Genomic DNA, 24,151 nt, shown 5'->3' with positions numbered 1-24,151 from the left:
TACATGCTGCCCGTATGTACACCAACATTAACATGAATGTAAAAAATAAAGCACAAGGCAGCCCTAATACGTGGAAGTTTCTCCACATTCCCTCACAATGTCTTACAATTCACTTCTCAGAGAAAGCACAGATCACAAGCACTGTAAGTCAAAACAGCTTTGTTTTAACAGTCACAGATCAAACAAGCCAGTATTAGGCTGCTTTGTGTTATTATTTGACAATTAATTCAATTCCTGATCATAACTTCAAACACTATGATGCAATGGAAAGCAGAGCATAAATAGCAGGGTGGCAAAGTCCTAGGATGCAGCAAGGGAGGATAAGCTCAAATGCAGCAGCTGTGCACACAGAAACAAAAGAAAAACGCTGCTTACCTTGGAAGGCCTCAGGTAAGCAGGGGCCTCCAATGAGATATCCTTGCCTCCACTGCCAACCCTTACATGAGGTCTGGGAAGGGGTGGATCCTGGCTGTATCCCTTCTGGTCACTCAAGTGCACTGCATGCACCTGAGCTGCCCTGGGTTGGCCCTGCCTTCCCACCAGGTGCTCAATCACTGCTTCAAGCCATAACCTGCATTTCCACTACAACTGTAAACTGTCAGGATGCAGTAGTATTTGCTCACTGATCAGTGCACAAATACATACACCACACTGCACCAATACAGGTGGTTCCATTTGTTTGCTACCAACACTTAAATATTCATGCTGTATTTCTCACAAAAAATAAAAAATATAAATAAAATAAAAAAGAGGGTATGCAGCACAACTAAAGTAGGAAGCACAATGTATTTCTTGGAGCGTAACCAAAACAAGTTAATCACAGATGAAGAACTTGAAATGTAAAAATGCCACAATCTACATACAAACACCATACAACAGCAGCAGCAAAACACAACACAACACGCGACTCCCCAAGAAATCAGGATGCTTGACTTGCATTTCAAACACACTTCACCCACTGCATCCCCGTCCTTTCTCTTATCACTCTTCTCTGCAATTCAGGAACTGAGTTTGCAACATAATGAACTAAATACTCCAACTTTAATATTTTGCATTCATACCAAAAACAATTAACAGTTTTTACAAATAGTGTTATTTACTAAAACAATTCTTGTACAACAGTGCAGTATATCTAAATATATACATATGCCAACATCAAAGGGAGCATCAAAACAAAACAAACCAAAAATGCACTTTGCTACTGTGTACGCTTTATTACAACCAGAACAGACCTCAGCAGGCTCCTTTTCTTTTTTATGACAGAGACAGAAATTATTTGAATTTCCAGAAGCACATGCAGGTGAGAAGAACAAAAACTCCTACCCTTTTGCTAAGGTAGCAGCATGAAAATTGATCTGCAGTTATACATAGTAGCAAAAGGAATGTTTTAAATACCGATATCCTAACTCCAGAAACAAGGCTTCTAAAGGCTTAGTGTTTTTACATGTTGAAGCAAAAAAGTCAAATTTCAGGGCCTTCCAAGGTTTGTCTATGGTGTTGGATTCGTATACACATCAAAGTCAATATTCCTTACTGCAGCTGGAAATGAAAAAGGAGTACCTGTGGTGTGGTCAGCTTTACTAAAATGGAATAGGAGAGTAAAAAAGGATTGTGCCTGCCTTCTAACAATGGACATTTTTTGTACATTTTACTTTGCATTTTGTGACAAACTCCTCATAATTTTTAAATGGAAAAATTATGCTCCCTTGTTATTCAAAACTGATGTATGCATCTTCTCTAAAGGAAACTGCAGATCTGTAATTCAAAGAGCCATTGTAGCCAAAGTAATTAGAGATGCTCTTTTCCATTCTGTCTGCGAAACCCAGCAGACAAGGAATAAAGTAAGACCCTCACAAGTGCAGACTGCACAGAAATCTTTGAAACGAGAGTGAAAAAGTAAAGATGATACCAGAGAAAATACTACAAAAAATAAAAATAGGAGAATGAGGTATTAAGCAGTTCTCCAGTGTAAATCTGATGTTCCTGTCAGCTAGATGAAATCAGAGAAGTATAATAGCAGCCTAGATTTGATCAGCAAAATATGTACATGCTATTAAAAGTGGATTTATCTTCTTTTATCTAAGCATTTGCCATCTGAGAAGATTATATGAAATTCTGGTTATTCAAATGCATTTTAGGTTCTCCTTCAAAACTTCTGATGAGTCGCTGTATGAGGGCAATACGCTGCTCCACACCTGCTAAGCGTGTGGTACTTCTGCTTTGTTCCTCGTTATGGTTGTTTTTACTGCTGCATGGCTATCCTGTCTTGTGACATTAAACACACACCTACACAGGTAACAGTCACCAAGCAGAGGTGGGGAAATACGTGGCAGCTGTTGCTTCAGCTGCACACTCTAGAATGTACTGCCACATCAGTGTGGCAAATCAAATGTTAACACGCTGACCTCAGTATTCTTCCTGGGATGCTTTACAGTACATCTTTACATCTCTGTTATGCCCACATGAATTGAGATGATACACACGGGTAAACAAATTTTGTTTATAGCTGACAAATGCACAGAAGGCACTTTCCAGATTTTGCTTCAGTTCATGGAAACCAAGCCACTACAACACCCCTTCTGACACCATATTCCTTAATGCAAGAATTAAATAACAAGGGTTATACAAAATATGGTGAAAAGACTTCAGCCTTTTGTTGTCAATTTACACATAATAAAGCGAGACATCCAGAAGTTATGTCTTCTGTTGGAACAGGAATGACACGTAATTTCCAGGGATGCTTAACTTTCAGACAGATTAACTTCTTGACACTTCAGTTCTTGGCTATGAAGCTTTTCCATACAGTAGCTGTACATGTTCTTTCCCCCTCTCATCCATATTCAGTGTTCAATACCATAGTAAGACAGAATATACATGAACTTCATCAAAGCAACGCATAAATAAGGAAACTGAATAGACCACAGCAGAGCAAAATCAGCAATGACATCTTCAGGCAGATGATACTAAAATGACCGAAACATGAATTGAAATATAATTTCTGAATAACACTTAGAGGATAAGTGAAGGAATTAGAGCAGTGACAGCACATAGGAAAGTAGGAGGAAGCGTAACTGAAAAGCACTACATCAACAGACACAACCAAATGAGAAGGCAAAATAATCATTCCTCGTTAATGAAACAAAACAACATGAAGCAAGAGAGCACCAACATCAGCTTGGTCTGAAAACTGCATCTGAAATGGAAAAAAAAAGTTAGGATGCTAAGACTGTGAACCTAAAATTGGAACCAACTGTCAATTGATGCATGTAAGACTAAGAGAATGAATTGATAAAGTCAGCTGGGCTATGTCAATGCTTCAAGCTCCTCCTTGAATCAGGGCGTAGAAGCACGCAGTAAGAGGTTATTTACACTCCTGGTAGAAACTATACACTTCTATATACTGCTTTGCAATAACATACCCTACAGCATACAGAGAACACAATCTAAATGTCACTACATGTCCTTTCTACAGAAAATCACCTCTTCAATCTATTAAAAATGATCTATTACACAAAACTTTGCAATTTCTTTTCCTTTTTTTTTTTTAATTTTTTTTTTTTTTTTTTTTTGCTTAGTGTTCCCTTCCATATTCCTCAGACTTCTGCGATCACAGCACATACAAACAGTCTGTGAGGGTGCTTAAGAATTCTGGAGAAAGAAAAAAACAAAACATGAAAATTCTAGTACCAAAACAAGCTGTCCTGGCTAGAACATCACCAACTGGAACACAGCAGCTAGGGGCGTGTTTTGTAATCACCCCGGCTACAAAGTTAGGCAAATCAGCCATCCAAAAGGATTAAGATGCAGAACACCAGCTCTATTACAAAAATGAAACAAAGTTTTGTTAGGTAACACACAGAGCAGGAGCATAAGGGATTACCGAGGTTAATTTACATTATAATGTACAATTGCAACATTTAATTCCAGAAGCATCACACTAAAATACAGCACACAAAAGCAAACAATTCTGGCATACACATTAACGAGACTGAAAACACAGCTTTGATGCTGAAGCTGCCTAGTATTGCTCTAACTGGAATGAGAGTCATCAGAAAAGGTAAGAGGAAACCAGAACACATTAGTAGGTCAAATACAAATGCAAAGTAACACCAGTTCTTGCACAAGGAAGTCTGATCAGGTGTAACAAATTTCTGCTTTCCATTACCAAAATCCTTTTGCAGCACCATGGCTGCAGAGAGAAGATATCAGGCCTCAAAAAGCCACCTGGTTACGTTTCTGAGAAATGCAAGGGTTCAAAATAGGCTAATGCATGTTGCTGCAGAAGAAAATTCAAAGTAATCTGAAAGTCAACAAAATCAAGAGGCCTTATAAAACCATTCATGCTGCAGAAGGACTAATAAACTGAACCGGGAGAACAACTGGAAATTGAAAAATTAACAGATGATTAAGGCAGAAGTGTTTGTGTAAAAACAGTAAATAGAACACATTGCTAAGCAAGGCCACAAGAGATAAAATAAAGCCCTGAAGGTTGTTCAGCAAAGTGATTTAAATGTCCATAATTCTCCATTAATTCTCTAATTAAGGAGACTTGAATGAAGTTGTGTTATTCATGATGTGCATTCCAGTTTAAAACTCCACCATTTCTCTTCCAACTCAATTTCTCTGTCTTTGGTGTACTCTCTACCAACACACATAGAATACAGTTCTCGTTCTCACTGTAAAAAAACGACTTGGAAAAAATAAATTATGTGCTTCTCATGACAAAATGCAAGATCCTGATCTGTTGCATGGTCCCGTTACATATTTAGCAGCCTCTGAATAGAAGTTTTAAGTTATTAATTGTATGTGAAGCAGAATCATAATTTGTTGTTATCATCCCCCAGATCATTTGCTAGCTAACTAGTTTGCTTTGGTAGATAAAGCCATCTAATAGTCATGACACACTCGTGTTCAATTCAGGAAGTAATGAAACCTAAGACTCGGATAAGTTTGGAAATTCGTGTATAGACCTTAGTCTGTAAGTGTAACCATGATATGCAGAATTACCACTTGTCCTGTATTGGAAAAAGACATCACATCTGTCATAAAACCAGATAAAACTATGAAACATGTTTGTCAGTTCATGATTAAAATAAAATAGTAATGTAAATTATTTTTAACACTGTGTTAAATATATTCACATGATCACCATAGCTATACGTAATGGCCACTACTGCAATCACACACTATATGTACATAACATATATGCCACAACAGTTTGAAAGTGTTGAGTTTTCATAGACTAGCCAATTTTACCAGACATAAATAATCTTGTACCAATTTTTAGCCATTTTAAAAGGATTTAAGTGTCCTAAATATATCCATTCCTCTGCAAAATTAAAAAAAAAAATCCTAAAAAGTCAGTGCAAATTGAACTTGTTCACCAAGATAGATTCTTATTAAGCTGAAGATAAACAAAGTTTAAGAGATTAAAGGAAGAAACTCAAAGCATTGTCAACTGCTTTTAGCAGAGGTTAAAGAAGATTAGGAATCAGAAGTCCTGGATCCTATAGCAGAGCCTTCTGTGAATAGCTATGCTGTGGCTGTTGAGAAGGTGGAGGCTGTGGTTGCTGTGGAGGTGCTTGTTGGCTGCCCGCTGTCTGTGGCAGAGGTGTAGATGCTAAGTTATAGTTTGGCACCTGGGACATATTAGTTCCAGCATTCTGGTAAGCAGCAACATCAACAGCAGCAGGTGGTGGACTATACACTGAAGCCTGGTTAGAGTAAGTACTTCCAGCAACAGAGCCAACCATTGCACTGAAAAAAACAAACGAAAACGAAAGCTTAAAAGTGAGTTTAAAAACATTTTACAAACAGAAAGTTATGGTAATAATTTCTATTTGCTTCTTTAACTGTGCTAAATAAAAACACACAGAAAAAGCTACCTCCTGGATCTAGACACTTGCATATTTAAAGTTGTAGACAATGAATATCCCAATTAAAACACACTTCTCAGACTTAAACACACAAAATACACTAAAGGAGACAATCTATATTATGTTTTAAATGTGCAATATGGAAGTGAATTATCAGTCTGTCTGGGGCGTCTCATCACCTCTAAATAAGGAAATCTCTGTGGGACCAGAAGCCAACAAATACTTTAATAGCTCAAGACGGATGCCTCTCCTACTCCCAGCTTTATAAAATAAAACTACCTTATACAATGAGTCCAAAAAAAAATTCGACACTTTCCTAAGATGAATTCAATTATTTTCACAACATAAATAACTTAGCTTACTCACTGCATCTTATTATAATTGCCACTTGTAGCTTCTTTATATGAGGAATCTGTGTAAATTTTATTTAGTATTCTAAGCTCATGCACTTCATTCTCAAAATAAGCAGAACTCTTCCTGTGAAATTTGAAGCAAGTGTGATGTGACATACACCTTCTCAGAAATGACACAAGATAGAGCAGCAGATGATTTTCATCATCAAACACCCATATACATACAATCCTTATATGTATGTGTATATATATATTTACATACACAAATACATATACACATACATATATCCACACAAACATACCCACCCACAGAAATGTTTGAAATTTGTCAGAAATTTTGACAAAATCCTCACCACCAATAAAAAGCACCACTAGAACTAATTGCTCTGAAGTAGACTTCAGTTGCAATTAAAACTACGCTTCTAAAGGATAAATTTTCTTCTTTAAATATCATCTGTGGTCTTTTACCATCAAAAATCTAAAATGATTTAAGCTTAAGTAGTAAAATACTTGGAATTACTTTGTGTAAGATGTCTGTGCAGGCTGACCAGGTAGTACTGAGCTGGCAGATGGAGTAACTGTGCCTTGGCTGAGTGAAGAGAGCTGTTCAGGAGGAAGATTATAGCCTTGAATGTGGCCCATCTGTGCACTCCCAGCCACCAAGTATGTGTTACCTTGAGGTTGCCCTGGATAAACCTAGGAAGTTAAATAAAGGAATAGTAAGAATAAAATAATGCAAAATTTTGGTAGTTAAAATCTGACCGAAGAAAGTAATGACAGTCTCTTGAACCTTTGACTTTAATAAAAGCCAACTGACTGTCTCCAATTAGATGACGTGGTACGAAGATTAGATTTTCGAGGGATGCTATTTCCATCACTATCCTCGTGCTCCAGTACCATAAAGGTCAGTCAGTTTACTGGACAGCTTGTATTCCACATTTTATTTCAATGCCTATCACTCATGCTAACTACTACTATTATTAAATGACAATACTGAGTATATTGTATAACAAATAGCAGTCCAAAGAAGAGTAGTTCTTGATGTCCAGAGAACTTGCACTAAGTTAGAGCCTTTAAAAAGGACAGTCAATAGCGTATGATTTTTCTTCCCTTAGCCAACCTACAATTTCTTACAAGTAACTGTTGAAAGAGCCACAGTTAAATTGTTTGAGGGCAAAATGAGGTCTTAAGGTCTTATTTTCAATTGAGAACGTGGTACAATTTTATAAGTAGTCAGAGTAGACAGAAGACATTTCAGCTACATTCTAAATCATGACCACACTTCTAAAACCTACACTTTTGCTCAGTCCTGAATTATCTGGTTTAACACAAATAGTAATTTGTATCAAGAAGAACACCAGTAAGTAATTTGTGTAAGAAGAAACTATGAGGTCTCATACATAATTGAGTTCACATAAGTCAATGATACACAGTCCTCCTACTGTAAGATCCATGAATCTCAGATGACATTCATAGAGAGTTTATGAAGCAAAGACAGGAGACTCCTAACTTTTCAGAGCTTTATTCTGGCTCATGTTTATCCCCAAATCCAGTTTTTCCTTTTAAGAATCCCCAGAAATACTCCCATTAATAAAACATTAAAATTATTTAACAGAATTGTGCCATGCTTGCTTGTAACATGTGAATAGAAAATAATGGTTTACATAATGACACTGGAAAAACACAGCTTTTAAAAAATACACTGGAAGTTGGTACATATTTGTAGAAAGATACAAGAAATAAATCTGCTTCTACATTTAAATAATACTGCGTGAGTATTAATAAGTTAGCTTTAAAGGTTTTTTTCACTCATTCTAAAAGAAAGTACATTACTGAAAAAACAGCTTGAAAAGTTCAACATTCCTACAAATTGAAAACACAGCAAATGTGCATTATATGATGAAACTAAAAGCAAACTAAAGGAGATAATGGTTTTAGGGTAGAATGGGCATATTCTGAAACAGGAATGGTACTCCTTTGGTTCTGTTTGGCCAAATATACAAAGGCCCAGCCAGCTTCAATTTTTCAGCTGTTTATTTTTATGCATGACTTTTTCCTTGACCAAAACTAATTGAGCAGAAAAGAACTAGAACTGCTAGAACTGGCAAAAGGAATATCTCTAAAGCTTGCAGCTAAAAACATACAACATTCTAGTCTTATATTGTGCTGAGACAAAGAACTTGTTCATTGAGAATATTTCTATGGAAGCATGTTGATTTTAATAATGCAGTGTAGATCATACACAGGTTTCCAACTCCCGGGATAAAGAAGGCAGCAGCAGAAGAGCAAAAAGAGGAAATATATTACTATTTGCAACAAACACGCCTCTCACACTTTATATAGAACTTGCAGTTTCAAAATCAATCAATTTTCAGTATATATTTATTCCAGTGATGTATATAACTAAACTGTAAATAAAACACTTGAGTAAAATTTGAGCAAATCAAATGCAGTTCAGTATATGCTCAATAATGTCAATAGCTATTAAAACTTACAGACATACCTGAGAGCCAGAAACACCCGATGACTGCATATAATACTGTTGGTTTTGTAGCTTTGCATACATGGAATACATTGGGTCTTCATTCATCAACTTGTTATACAAAGAAAGAGCCTCCATTGCTTTAACATTGAGCTCCGAAAGTTCTGAATGTTTCCTAGAAAATACATAATACAGTTCAGATATCTTCAATACAGAACAGACAATATAGGGCAACTTACACAAGGAGAGATAAGCAATATCCTCCTACTGCATGTGATGTCTGCAAAGTGTCACTACAAAAGGTACTTAATATACTATAAAATATGATATGACTAGGGAAAAGAAATCCTTCAGACCTCCCACAGCTACTAATAAATACACCTACTTTCTTTGCAAGAATTCACAGAAATGATTATGATGAGTGTCATTCTGAGTAGCAACACTCATATTTCTAAGCACAAGTCCAATTTGAGTCAAAACACATATGTACTTTGTTACCTGTCTATATCTTTTAATTTTTCGTCTATAAGGGGTCCCATCTGGTGGCACATTGCTAGAAAAGAAGAACATTAAAATATCAGAGTAATAAAGATCTATATGCATCCAGTAAAAAACAGCTTTAAGAAAATTATCAGATACAAATGTGTAGGTGATTATCAAAAAGAGAAAAATAAAGAAAAAACAATTAAGATCAGTGCTATGACCAATAAACAGTACCACAAAGAGATCACCTATGAAAACAACGAGGGGGAAAACAGATTGCAGTGTCTCAAATCCTGCACATCAAAGACACATTGCTCTTTCACTGGAGTCCTAACTGGGTGGGGGAGATACTGTCAAGTTTTTTTCTAACCACTAAGATATTACAACATGAAGAAAAACCGACCAGAAGCAGAATGTAAGAACATTAAAAGAAAAGTGCACCCTCCAACGTTGTGTAAAGCACCATTAGCTAAGCAAAAGACAGATTTTGTCAAAAGTAAACAGGAAACGTAGCTGAAATGGGCAAACCCTACTTTAGAATGCAAAACTTGCCTATATATCCAAGCAATGAACTATTTACTAACTGGGAGATGTGCTTAATAAGCAATAGCTCAGTCTTATTAGGTAAATACTTAAGACCCTGAAAAAAAAAAAAAAAAAGGAATTAAAAAATATTAGAATCCTGAACATTCAGTAGCAAAAAAATTTTCCAGGTTCAAAAGCCAAGTCAGGTTGGTAAGAGGATGTTGAATTTCCCTTAAGAAGTTTATGAAATCAGCAATGGCACTTCTGGCTTCAGATAGAGGCATCACTTCTGCTATTTTACACTTAAAATCAAAAATGCATAGAAAAAATCTCCTGATTAGAACAAAGATGTCACACAAATCAGGATCAGCTGGCAAATTTAAGCAGCTAAAAAGAACTAAGAGAGTATCCTGTTTTATTCATAGCTGAAAAATCAATGTGCAAAGTGCACAGTCATGCTCTAGATTTGTTCAGAATATTTTCTTAACTAAGCCTGGTCCTGTCTGGATAGTAAATTTAAACCAATGTTTTGATCTGTAATGGGAATGTTTCTCTACTTCCTTCTCCAAACTTCCCTTCTGAAGTCTTTGTTGCATTTATCAACCCAGGCAGAATAGCCTATAATGCCTCTTCAGGAGGTATTTGGAGTAAATTTGAGTGTGAAGGACTAGTCTAAGATATCTGTAGTCCTCTATAGCATAATTCTTAACAATACAGTCCAATAGAAACATAAATGCAAGTGGAAAGTAAGTAGGATGCCCAGAGATCTATTCTAAGTCAGTGGTATTTTTCTGCCTGTTATGGAGTCTTACATTCCTTTTGCAACTCAAGCTGTGCTACTCCATGAGGGAAGAGAAAATAAATGGTGAAGACTGAATTAAGTATTCCAGGATCTTGAAAAGTAAAAAAAACGTTTTGACATGGGTATTTACTGAAGACAAAAACAATAACAAAACTGAGATTCTCTTTACCCTCAAGATGAAGTAATTCTGGGAGATCTGGCTGGTCATCAGTTGGATCTGCACTTTGTAACATCTGCAGGAGCTGGTCCATTTTATCCTAGAACATAAGTTGTGTAATTAGTGTAGAGGGGACAAGGAAGAATTAGCACTTCCAGCTTTAAGAAAATACAAATCACATACACTACTTTACAGGAAAGAACATATTTGAATAAGGAAGAGCCAAACAATTAAAATGATTGTTAGTAACAGGTATAATGTGCAGTACACCCCTTTGATTCTAAGGTCCTTCTAAACAGTATTTTCAGAGCAGTCTATTTTTTTTCTTCTACTTATTACACATGCAACACTACCACCTAGTGGGATTAGTGCAAATGTTTTGACAGAAAACACAGTACTGTATATAAAGTAGTGGGTACTTCAGCTAAATTCACCAGAAAAAAAAAACAACCCACATTTTGTATGTGCATGTTGCCTATCAGCACATAAGCAATGCCATTATTAATATATTCAAAAGCGTTTCTTTCAGATGATATTCAAAGTGGTTGGATGATTTAATTCAGAATTTTACCTCACTAATTAACCAGTTTAAATGCAACCAATTTATATAAATACCAAGGGGAAAAAATTAAAATGCATAAACTCTTTGAAAAGCATGTTTTGCTGTGAACTATAGTGCTTAACCAACCATTACTCATAAATAATTAGGAGTTACTTCTTAGCTGAGTGTATCAAATAAATAGCCTTTAACGGGGCAGTTAAACAGGCAGTGTCAAAAAGGAAACTGAAACATGCTTTTTCCTCCACACTCTGGGAAAGGTGGAAAGAAGCCAAATTAACTATTTCCTTAAAAAAAAATTATACTTTGGGAAGTTTAAATATAAAATAAAATGCTTAGATGTAAAATAGCATGGAATCAAAGAAGACAAAGCTGGAAGGCACCTCAGCACCCCATTTCTGCAGATTACAAACACAGACATATCTTAGGAGGAAAAGCATCTGCCTCATCTGCCCCTGAGGGACAGATGAGGCAGGGGATAAATAGGATGTTAGGAAGGCAGTAACTAGATTTTTATTTCACAAAACAATGACAGAACAGTTGAGAGAGAGAAGGTCATGTGAGAAAAAGGGAAAAATTCTGAACAGATCTCTCTCTCCCTTGGAGAGAAAAGGGTGGGGAAAAACAGCCCAAGCTGAGGACTTCTGGGTACTTCACAGAATCACTGAGCTGAGATCACGTGAATCTAAGTATTACTTAGAATAATAAAAAGTTCAGTTTTCAGAGAAGGAAAAAGACCTTTCAGAGTGGGGGAAGACAGTGGTGGTTATATTGGAAATAAACTGAAGACAGCACTTAAAATGGGCGTATCTGAGGCATCTCGAAGTATTTAAAGCACAACTTTAGAACAAATGCATCACCAAGCACCTAGTTTGCATGTAAACAGCTATACAATCCTGAAGCAGAGCCCTGAATTGAATGAAGTCTCCAAATTCAGTTTCATAAATTCCTAAGAACTTCAAGATACATTAACATACTAGAGTACTGCAGATAATCAACTTTGCCTTCCCGTTATTTTTTGGCTACATTCTCTTGATTGACCAAATTGCTTTTGAGATACAGAATGTAAGGGTTAAACATCAAATGTTTAAGTGTGCAACAGCAGTTGAAACATCAGTACTTGTTTCACACTTACTTCATCAATATAAACTGGTTCAGGCTCAGGTTCTATTGTTTCCACTTGAACTTCATCACTGAACTGCACTGTTTTTTTCTCAGTTTTCACTATAAAATAAATAGGCAGATCTTACTTTATAAAACAAACAAAGCAAGGACAATATACAGAGCTAGCATGTTACGTTTGCAGATCATTGCATTTGAAGCAGTGAAAAATGTAAAACTTATTCTGACATTTGAAGGACAGAAGTATTTTCATAAAGAAATCCATAAAGCATTCGCCAAAAAAAAAACAATCAATTCATACAAGGTCAACAGAAGCACATTTTAGAAAGTAGATGCCATTATGGCAGTCTCCCTCGATATAACACTGATCAGTAAATCATCAAGAAAACACACTGAGAGAGACTGGAATAAATAGGACTAATGAGTTAAACTGAAGAGAAAAGTGGAAAAATCGCAATAGTAGTTCTCTTTTTCCCAGAGTACAGAATTGAAAGCTGTCAAATTTCCATCTCAATCAACTACTACTAACTGATCAGAGTTTTTCCTTAATTAATGTTCACCATTGAAACCAGGTAAAAAAGATAAAATTGGGAATGAATTGCTGATTTTTTTGTTTGCTTGTTTTTAATTTTTACTAATTTTTTCTAGCTGTCAATAAATTGTTACATGAGTCTCAAGGAAGCTAAAGACTTGTCAGCAGTAGGTAGCATCCTGCTTTTCAACAGATGCCAGCATGTGTAGCTATGGGCTGGAACATGAAGACAGGACTGTGAGAGAACAGTAAGGACTCTCCAGCTTTACTTTCAGTGTGACATGAAGTTGTGACTTAACCCTGTCATAAGGGTAAGGAAACAGATTGTGTACAACTACAGATATATCCCACGAGCCAAGGCAAGGCTTCACATATATACATAAGCATAAAGTTACTTACTCATTTCTGGCTCAGCAGAGAGGTCAGCTGTAACAAAATTGGATGGAAACAATCCTATACCCTGATGAGTTTCACCTTTCCACCAATTTGGATCACTAAAAGATTTAAAAACAAAAATTAAAAACCCATACTTATAAGGAATTTTCCCAAGACTTGCACTATACAAGGCATTTATACTACTCGTACATAAACACAATTTGCATATATGCAGAAATCTTCATACAATAATCTTTATGCAAATATATTTGTGATTCAAAAATCAAGGAGCTAACTAAATCAAATATTAAATGTATATTTTATTGCAATTGTGTTGTGATGCATGCTTCTACCATAACATACATTTATTTCTGACTGATTTTTAGTCTGATTCACTTCTTATAGACACTCTACACAAGTTACCTGTCATCAAGGATAGTTATAAGTTCTCCAGCTTTAAAGGTTAATTCGTTGTCTTCAGCAGCCTCAAAGTCATAGATTGCACGAACCTTCCTGCCCTCGTGTTTGTGATTTGTTAAAAGGCTTGAGGTGCTCGGATACAAACTGGAAAGTGTCGTTTGCTGTTGCCTTTGTTCTTTTAGTGACAGTTCAATTGCTACAAAAGAAGAGTTATTTAGATGAAAATTCCCTATTTAAATGTGTAGAATGATTTGAAATCTTAACTCTATGAAAATGTTTAGTGTTATTCCATTCCTGTTGCACTGTAAGCAACTTCTGCATCTCATATAAAAATATGATTACAAATGAAAAGATGTTTTAAAACTATATAGCAAAATTCTGCTCCTACAGCATTCCCCCTTTATTAGATATTTACCTTTAAATTCCTTAAGTCAGCAAATAAATGCACTCACCTTTAGCTAAATCCTCTTCTTCTTTCTTGCTAGCTACTGTACCAGGATCTTTAGCAACTAGGGCTGGACTTGCTTTTGCCTGTTCAGCAGCCTAGCCAAAAATTAAAGACAAAAAAGTAAAACCACCATAAAACTGCCACAATACATTACATTCATCATTTTGATTTGTATTCATCTATATTTCAGGAAGAAATCTGTTACTCAGAGGACAGTGAGGCACTGGCACGGGCTGCCCAGAGAGCTGTGGGTGCCCCATCTGTGGAGATGTTCAAACTCAGGTCAGATGGGGCCCTGAGCAGCCTGATCTGGTGTGGGACAGCCCTGCCCATGGCAGGAGGCTCGAACTGGACAGAATTTTCCAACCCAGGCCACTCTTTGAGTCTGTAATACTATGATTTGCAATATAAAAATCAAAGGAAGCCAGCGCATTTCAGCCCTCAAATGAATGCTTTATTTAGACAAGGAAGACTTCATTTTGTTTGCCAAATGCATCACAGAATTCAAGAATACAAAAACTAAAATACAGAACAGAGGATAAAAAGAATTTGTGATTCCTTTTAAGGACCACCACAAAATGTACTATACCTGTGAACCAATAGCTGGGAAAGTAACTCCTTGCTCCTTCAGATTTTTTATCATAGCAGATATTAAACTAAGCTGTGGGTCATTCTTGAATTCATCAGTCCATTCCACCATAAGGGCTTTCAGCTTTTCACAAACTTTTGGATGACCCTAGAAAAAAACAGAAATTAATTAAATAATGTAGCAATCTGTTCTTAAGTCCTTAATTTCACTTAAATTCATGCTACTTTCAATATGAACTATATGTACACTTGAAAACACAGTGTATTAATAAGTAATACTTTCTATTAGAAAGTAGAAGAGTACAGCAGCTTTTAGCACCATGTTTAATGGCCTTTGGGAATAGCACTTCAACAATATGAACTAGCCACAAAACGCAGTGTATAAAGCTACAGAAAAGCCTTTCCATCATCTCAATTTCACTGCGTGTCTTAGTATTTTATTGCTTTTATTGAATGTGAAAATGAACACAGGTATTTACCAATTAATCTCACTTCTGACATGAACAGAATATACAACTGTTGTATGAAGTGGCAGTCAGGAAGCTCTTTCTCACAGTCAGCCTTCCCACTAATCTTTTAACCTTCTCTCAAAATTCCCCCCTTCTCCTTGTATTCCCTTCCATTCCAATCTCAGGTTACCCCAGCTACCAATCTGGTTTAGCTTTTATATGAATCATATAAATCCATGCAGTAAAATTACCTTATTCAACACGTTGCTTACTTCACTGGCAAAGTCTCTTGAACAGACTTCTAAATGAAAGATTTTACCACAGTTTGATACACATGCTCCTAGAAGCTAAGGAAAGAAAGAAAGAAACTCAGAGAAGAGATTATGTAATATGGCTTTTTAGGAAGGAATAGCACTACATTAAAAGTAACCTACTGTCAAAGCCTGCATGGCAACATGGGGATCCTTATGGTTCACTCTCTTCATAATAGAACGAAGGCAGTCCTTAGGCCTAAAGAAAGACAAGGCAGCTTTAAAGTTGTTCATTCCATCACATATTTCTTATTGCACACGTGACAATGCATGGCAGTGATAGCAGACAGCAAGCTCTCCTGAATACAGTCAGTACATGGTTTAGTAGCTTATAAGGGAAAATTTAAATTAAAAGTACAATAATAAATAATGACAACAAATAAAAAAGCAACCACTAGCAGGTCTAGTCAGTTCAGTCTATAGGACTGCTATAGCTTTCTTAATTATCAAAATGTCACAATAAACTTTTTTTTTTTTAAGTATGAGAGAATTACTCTAAGCATTCCACAACATACAGAAGCAGAGAACTGTAGTTCTCTGTAGTCCATTCACCTTCAATACATACCTTTTTTCACTCTAAGAACAACTCTTAACAGAGAAACTGTAATGTAAAATATTCTCATATAAACACAGTGACATTTCAAAATTTAATTTGTTTCAACACAGGTCTGTTAAAGAATCTGCTATCAAAACACTATCTTCTTCTGCATCTAAGCTGCTGTTGAATTGATGATTGTGTATTTGTGTACTAAGAGGAATACAAAGGAGAATACGAACAGGAATTCCATAAAGAGGAATTTATGATCAGGATTGCAATTTCTTGTCTCTCTTCTATCTGCTCCCTGTATTGTCCTACTCTCTTCCCAATCCAACCTACTTACACTACACATACACTGAACTCCTTCAAATATCCAAACTCCATGTTACCTCCCCTTTCTCCTCCAAGTGAGCTCTGCAAATACTAAGCTCTTCCTACAAGGATTCAGAACTAGTACTCCATTACAGACAATATCACTCAAGAATGAAATACATTTTGTTTAATGAGGAGTAGGGCATAAAAAGTCATTTTTGCATGAATATAGACAGATTTTTGAACTGTACATTTCTTCCTTTTCTCCCTCATTTAACACCTCCCTTGTTCCCACATGCATCAATTCACAAAAAAGAATTCCGAGTTTTTAAAGTTTGTAATCTCTAAAGAAGTCAGTTTTGTAGATAAGCTAAGCCCAAGTCAGCTTAGAATCTTTAGAAATAAACGTAGAGCATTATAACAATTTGTCACTAGCACATACAACTTTATAAGTAAAAAAGCTAGAATTAAGATATCTCTGTTGTCCAGTTTTTCAATACCACAATGGTATCAAGTAAAGCAGAGAGCAGTTTCCTGCATTGAACTTGCCCCATGCTCATCAACTACTGGCAAGAATAGCCCCTCAGTAAGCCCAGCTTCGCTTTCAACACACCCTTCTCCATACTTAATAGGAATCTTATTTCTTTCAGAAGATATAGAATCAACATATGTAATTAATGGTTAGTTAATGAATTTGGGTGATAATGATCTACATGCAAATTTCCTTAAAATCTACTACTCCTCTATATTCCACAAACATAAAGAATGTCAGTATGCTCCTCAGAGTCAGTTTTAATCTATATATAACTTACATAGAAATACACAGCAAATCAGTAAGTACTGAAAAAGAAAACAGTGTTAGACATTCTGCATAAAGGTTAAATACGGAATTCAAGTTCTACCTCTGTTGCCTTAGGTAGACATAATGGGAAATGGGAATTTAAGGAACAGTTTGAACGGATTTTCAGATACTGCTCAGCATATTTAAAACTTTTTGTCTTTCTGTTATTTAGTTGAGTTTTTGGGGATTGAAGGCTGAGTAAGGCGAGAGCAGAATTATCAAGAACGCACAAGCATTATCTGTTGAGCAGACACAAAAGAGGTAAAAGCAGAGGAAGAGGAAAAGAAAATGGTACATTTAAACTAAAGGATTTCACACATTTCTGGAGTATATACAGACAATTTTGGAAGCAAAACCCATTTTCTATGGAACTGATATCCACGAACTAATATGAAACTTAGGTATAAGTTACACTACTGCTTGGCTATACTATATTTGGCAGTGTCTACATTTTACAGAAATGTCTCTCTCATGTTTAGTAGGACTAATTATAGAAAATGCTATCACATAGCAAGACTACATGTCGTTCAGTGTATACCTTCACATAACCAATTATTATTACAAATGAAGGCTGTATGACAAGCACTGTTCATTATCTATTAATTAACCAAGATATCTCCAATGTTCACTATACCTGAGAAAGAATACATCATAAAACTTAAGAGAAGTATCTGTTCAGCTATGGTTTTTCTTTTCTAATTGAATGTCTTTATACATAAATAACTGCATTAAATTATAAGCAGTGTGCACAACCGTGGACATTAATTGTCAAGCCAGCATTTATAAAAGCAGGCTACAGAATCAAGAACTTGGAAGTCTAGGAATAGGAGCACTGAACCATTAGTTTAAGATGATTTTATTAAGGAAACTCTTTCTAAAATGTAATAAAGTGACAAGAAAGATTCAAAATCACGTCATCTTCCATATCTGTCAAGTACAGTTTTGAAAACTGAAAAACACATTAATTCATAAGAACTTCTAAACACGTGAGAAAATAGATATTTTTAAGAGAAACAGTATTTGAATATCATTGCTTTTTCTCAATGCTTAAAAAAAAAATCTTTAGATTAATTCTACACCAAAACTCATGGTTACTGATGCACAGTTCACCAATACATCTTCAAGTATCCATTCTGTAGACAGAACTAATATCCTTACTTTCATTTCAAATTAATTTGTAATGCAATTTAGCTAAGAAATGATGAGAAGTACTAAATAGAAATCAGAGGAAAGGCACGCATCACACAAGAAAAAATTTTGTCTATGTATTAAGCACTTTCTCCAGGCTATGCTACGCAAACATTAGGCTGCAATTCTGCTCTAATGACTTTATAATCAAAGCTTCATAGGCAGCACAGTGAGGGAGGATAACAAATCAGTAAGTGCAAGATTGGGCAGGATAAGGTAAAAGCTTTGATACTACATACTACATAATATATTCAGAAAATATTTGCAATAAAACTCAGTTTTAGAGAGTAAAATAATGCATTTGAATGCTTGGTAGATTCATGCATTATATTTTATATAAGAATACAACATGAACTGTAATTGGAAGCTAACATGCTATTCTGCACAACACATTTCTTACATTTTCAGTTGTTTGTTCTCTTTATTATCTGAGGTAACCTACTATCAGGCTCAAGACTACCCAGGTGACTCAGCTGTTCCACTTGCTCCATCAGAAACCAGTAAAGCATTATCCTGATCACTCTGTGAGACACACACTGCAATGACCATGTAAAATGCTGCTTACATTGGGTAACTTGGGGGGAGGGGACAAGAAAAGATGAGGAGTGGTACTGCTCTTGTACAACAGGTGTGGAAACAACTAAGGAGAACCAGCTGACCAGAATCTTGACTCAGCCATCAACCCATAAGGAATCAGGACAAAGTTACACAAGCAGCAGTCAGACAAACCATTCCTGATTGTCAGCTTTACAACATCCAAACCTCCCTCCACCAGAGCATGCTGCAACAAATGTTTCTATTTTCTCAGCCATTGCATCTTCTCCCATTCACTGACTTCATTATAATTTTTTTTTTTAAGTCCATCATTTTTGTTAACTAACATTCGAAGAGGAATGAGGTGTCACTGAGGTAATGATAGTTTCAAACAAATACTAACCAGGTTAAAACAAAGTTATAACCTTGTCAAAGCCAAATGCAAACCATTACACTATTAGCCTTGAACAATAACAAAGAGTGCAATTAAGACAGGTACACCTCATACTATAAAATACCATAACTGTTAAGTTTGCCTTTTATCCATTTCATGAATAATTCCAGTGTCATAACATTACCTTACTAAGAGATGATAAAGTACAGATTAAATTGTGTAAGCATTTTTGTTTCAAGCCAACAATACACAAAATCTGTACTTAAAATAGGTAGAAGATAAAATTATATCATTATTTATTATTAATTATTAAAATACTTAAGATAAAATTAGTGGGTGATATTCTGTAAGCAAGCTATGGCAATATAAAAACTAACAGCAACACAACTGTATGTACCCAGCTAGCAATCCTGCTACTGAACTACAGCTTATTTATCTTAGGAGAAAATAAATCTTTAAAGCACAACAGGTTTCCAACAACAAACAAACAGGTAAACAAGACAATGTGCAATATAACAGTATAAACAAAATGTTCCACTTCATAAAGAAAAATAAACCCTCTAGTCTATTAAGGCTTTAGGTGTATGGTGATTTATGTTTAAAATGTTGAAAGGCTTTACCTTTCAAAGACTTTACCAAAAAAAAAAAAAATCAATAAAGTGGAGATAATACAGTATAAGCTCCTGCCAAGAACAGTTTGCATTAGATAGGAATTGGAAAAAACTAAACAGAAGCCAGCTCCAGAGGTTAGTATCCTTGCCACAATAATTTAAATTGCAGAAGAGTTACTACGTGTAGCATATCTGATTTAAACTTAATGGGAAACACTGTCTAGCTTTAACTTGCTGTACCATGACAAAATCCATCCAAACAAAGAAAACTCCCCATCAGCAAGTTTTTAACAGAATGTGCTGTTAAGCAATGAGTCAGCTGGCAGCAAGCAGCATAAGTACTACAAAGGTTAAAGACACAGCAGGATAAAAACCACTGTTGTTTTTTGTTTTGTTTTGTTCCCTTTTTAAAATCATAACAGAAATTCCAACTGTCATGGAGAAACATAGCTGTATGTTGCCAGAAGATCACTGGCTTTATCTGTATTTCCAAGCAGCTGCTTCTTGCAGCATTTAAGCACTGTTTAGGGTAATCCATTGTGAGGCTGAATCATGCCTATGCAGAAGTGGTGAAATACAATATCGAGGTCTTTGATAATGTTGTTACAGATTCAGCATCAACACACATGGAACAGAAATACAGTTCTACATACAGAGAATAAAATCATTAACAAATTACCAGTTTTTATTTCTACTAGAGTTACACACAACGGCACAGAAGTCTCAATATACCATGCTATTCATAAATACTCCTCTACATGCTACTCTTAATTCCAAGGAAAAAGTTAATTTGTGAACATGTCCTTTGCAACAGCACCAGTGGCATAACTCTCTTTTTGAGGCTTTTCCTTACCTGAATTGTTAGAGATTGGTTGAGGAAAATCTATATCCAAAACTATTCCAAATTATACTTTAACTCTTTATATATATTAAAAAAAGAAGAAGGCTCGCATAAGATCTCTGACAGAGTTCACTGAAGGGTCAGTAATGGAAGCTGATTAATGCTCTGTATAAAAGGTGCATTTCATTTAAACATTCTTTTAAATGAACATTCCTTAAAGCCCTGATGTCAGAAAATAGTTTTTCAAGACAAAGGGGAGAAAAATACAACCTCACTGTACAAAGACACAAGTGGTGGGGATAAGGGAAGGCAGAGGACAATTTAAACTTCAGTTTCAATGAAGTGTTGACACAGTCTCGTATAGTTCTCCTTATCAACAGCAGGTGAAATACTGGCTGGATAAAAGGATGATAAGGTGGGTGGAAAACTGGCTGGGCTGCTGAGCTCATAGAGTTGCCAGCAGTGTGCAAATCCCAGCTGGTGGGCAGTAATTCGTGGTGTCCCTCAGGGAATTCCTGGGACTGGTACTTCTAAATGTCTTCAGTAACGACCTAGATGACAGGAGGCATCCTTCTGACAACAGCCCATTGGAGGAAGCAGCCGATATACCAGAAAGTGGAGATACTAGAGGGATCTGGACAACAAGGAGAAATGGGGAAACTAGAACTTCATTAAGGTCAACAAGAGAAAGGCAAAGAAGGTACTGCATTTGGAGTGGACAGCACCAGCACAGGCCAAGAGCTGACTGCCCAAAGAGCAGCTCCACAGGGAAGGCTTGGCAGGACTCAATGGGCGACAGGAGTGTAGCTCAGCAGCAAAGATGACCAAGCACACCATGGGCCATAGTAATGACAGCACAGCCAGCTGGGCCAGAGAAGCATTTCCATTCTATCTGTACAGGGCATGTAAGACTGTATTGGGATTTTGCCCAGTTTTGAGTTCTCCAACACAAGGATGTTGACACACCACAGCAAGTCTAGTGGAGGGTTATCAAGATGGCCAGAGGAGAGTCACACACAAGAAAACACGAACACATGGGCTCAGTTTTTAGAAGGGCAGGGTAAGAGGGGACCTTACTGTTTTACACAACTTCTTAAACAGAGAACATTGATGAAACCAGACCCTTGTCAGAAATGCAGTCACGAAGTAAGACGCAACAAGCAAGCTGGAACAAGGGAAATTGCAGTCAGATATCAGGATCATTCATTTATTTACTTACTTACTGTAAGGGTGGTTAAATACTGAAATGGACTGCCCACAGAGATTGTGGAAACTCTGTCCTTGGAGGCATTCAAGACTCGGCATAGTTCTGAGCAACCTGATCTAATTAGGACTGTTTCAAGAGGGCAGTTGGACTCCAGAGATGACCTCCAGAGGTCACTTTCAACATAGATTGTGATTGTACAAAACTCTGATGATGTCTGCTGGATTTATAGAGACACTGCTACAACATATTAGCTTGTTTATTCTATTACACTGGTGAAAAACTGCTGGACACAATTCCTGATTTTAGGAAACAAGGGAAGAACCATAAAATATTTGGGCAGAAAATCCATACATCCTTTCACTGTAGCAAATATACTCTAGTAAATATATAAAGTAAACTAAACTGAGCTGCTTCAAGCAGAACAGAAACAAAACAGAATTTTATTCCTCTTATTCAAGTATAAGATTGAAATAACAAAATTAACAATGCTTGTGGAAGACAGTTTCAAAAATCACTTACCCTGTGCGTGACTGTCCAACTTTATCACAAATGTCTAAGATGAGGCCCCAGTCCTCTGCAGTGTTCATCTCACTGGTTGCTTTCTCTAATGAACAAAATACAAATATAATAAATAGTAAATAATAATTTAACAGAATTGACAATTAAGATCCTGCAGTGCTATTCCTGTACACATCTAAATATATGATATTGTATATTTAATAAATTCATATTATAACCGTTGTAACTAATTATTTTTACCTTTCAAATATAAATTTGCAGCTACAAAGTTAAACTCATAGCAAATATATATTTGGTATTTCCACATAATAAATATACATCCAGAAGTATATCAACTATCAACTTATTTGGTTTTTTTCTTCACTTGGAAATGTTAAGTTTAAGATCATATAAGTACACTAAGAATCAGTTCCCTGTTTACAGTCAGACACAACAGAATTTACCCCATCCTCAGACACTGTCATACATTTCCTTTCTATGTCTTTCCTCCCTTCTCAGCAAGGGGGCTTCAGTGACTCACTGAAAGTTCAGTGATTAGTATCTCTGCTTTGGATGATATATTGTGCCTTTTAGTTATAAACCTAATCTGACAAAATCCACTGAGACCCTTTCTTCCAGATCTTCTGAACAGGACAAGAGCTGTCCTTCCTGAAGAGTGAACAAATAAAGAAGATACGTAGAAAGCAAATCAGAAGGAAAAACAGACTCTCTCCCTATTTTTCCTAGAAAAGCCCAGGTACACAGGGGGTAACAATAAATAAAAGTGATAAAGAAAACTGAGGTTCAGACTGCAGCTGAATGGAATGGTATCTAAAAATTTATAGATCCAATCAGGGTTGGAGACCACAAGGCAATGTATTTTGTTCTCCAAATAGAATAATAGAATCACCAACGTTTGAAAGGATCTTACAGTTTAACCATGCACCCACCACCAATATTTCCCACTAAATCATGTCTAGTAATGCATCTAAACAGTTCTGGAACTCCTCAAGGGATGGTGACTCCACCACCCCCTAGGAGGCCCATGTCAGCACCAGACCACTCTCATGGAGAAGAGATGGAAGGAATGATGGGCACAGAACTATAACCTATACTTTCTTCATCTAATATTCACCTCAGTCTGAAAATATGCCTCAACAATGAGTACGATCTCTCCCAGTGTGCTTAGTTTAAAGAAGGAAAGATTTCCTGTAAAAACCTAAAAGTTTCCACAAGATAAATTAATCCAAACTAGCGTTTGCAAGACCATAGAGAAGGGAAAAACTCTGGATAAATGCTATGATAACATCTGGCACTAAGAAAAGCATTTCATTTTACTTTCACTCCACTATTGTTCCAAATCATGCTTAGAGGTAGCATAGCCAACAGACAGAGAAATACCTCAATGTTTCAATCTTACTCATAAAGGAAACACAATCCAGTCAGTAAACTAACTAAAAATGCCAAAAACATGAGAACAGAGCAGTGAGATTGTTGCTATAGGCAGTCTACAATGTTTTGTTACTCCAGAATTTCAATTCTGAGGTCAAGGATACATAATATAAAACACTGAGCCCACACGGAGTTGCACCTGAACTGCTGTGCCTGCACTGCAATCCCTGCAGCTGCTGCTCAGCACAACCCATACCACGGATCGGCCGTGTGGAGGCAGCCAGTTCCAGAGCTCCTGCTGCAGCTCGCTGCC

At 36.2% G+C, this 24,151-nt stretch overlaps 1 protein-coding gene across 2 annotated transcripts in view; it reads right to left on the bottom strand.

Moving 5' to 3' along the window:
- Positions 1–1,022: 1,022 nt before the first annotated feature.
- The window catches only part of STAM (signal transducing adaptor molecule), a 33,895-nt gene continuing 10,766 nt past the window's right edge, over positions 1,023–24,151 (bottom strand). The window contains exons 2-14 of one of the 2 annotated variants that reach the window (XM_065731328.1): positions 22,468–22,552; positions 15,606–15,681; positions 15,423–15,518; positions 14,724–14,870; positions 14,139–14,229; positions 13,690–13,882; positions 13,291–13,385; positions 12,373–12,461; positions 10,691–10,778; positions 9,210–9,264; positions 8,733–8,886; positions 6,750–6,925; positions 1,023–5,757 (exon numbers count right to left, since the gene is read on the bottom strand). In XM_065731328.1, coding sequence (XP_065587400.1) covers positions 5,508–5,757; positions 6,750–6,925; positions 8,733–8,886; positions 9,210–9,264; positions 10,691–10,778; positions 12,373–12,461; positions 13,291–13,385; positions 13,690–13,882; positions 14,139–14,229; positions 14,724–14,870; positions 15,423–15,518; positions 15,606–15,681; positions 22,468–22,552 — 1,595 coding nt within the window. In that variant the 3' untranslated portion in view covers positions 1,023–5,507. The remainder of the gene's footprint in view (positions 5,758–6,749; positions 6,926–8,732; positions 8,887–9,209; positions 9,265–10,690; positions 10,779–12,372; positions 12,462–13,290; positions 13,386–13,689; positions 13,883–14,138; positions 14,230–14,723; positions 14,871–15,422; positions 15,519–15,605; positions 15,682–22,467; positions 22,553–24,151) is intronic. The other variant, XM_065731330.1, reaches the window with a different exon arrangement.

Source organism: Cyrtonyx montezumae, unplaced genomic scaffold (assembly GCF_038088225.1).
Source record: "Cyrtonyx montezumae isolate F1298 unplaced genomic scaffold, pur_monq_1.0 scaffold_14, whole genome shotgun sequence".
In the NCBI taxonomy this organism is placed as follows: domain Eukaryota; kingdom Metazoa; phylum Chordata; class Aves; order Galliformes; family Odontophoridae; genus Cyrtonyx; species Cyrtonyx montezumae.
Note: the sequence above shows the minus strand (reverse complement) of the source record. Positions and strands in the feature narration are given on the sequence as shown.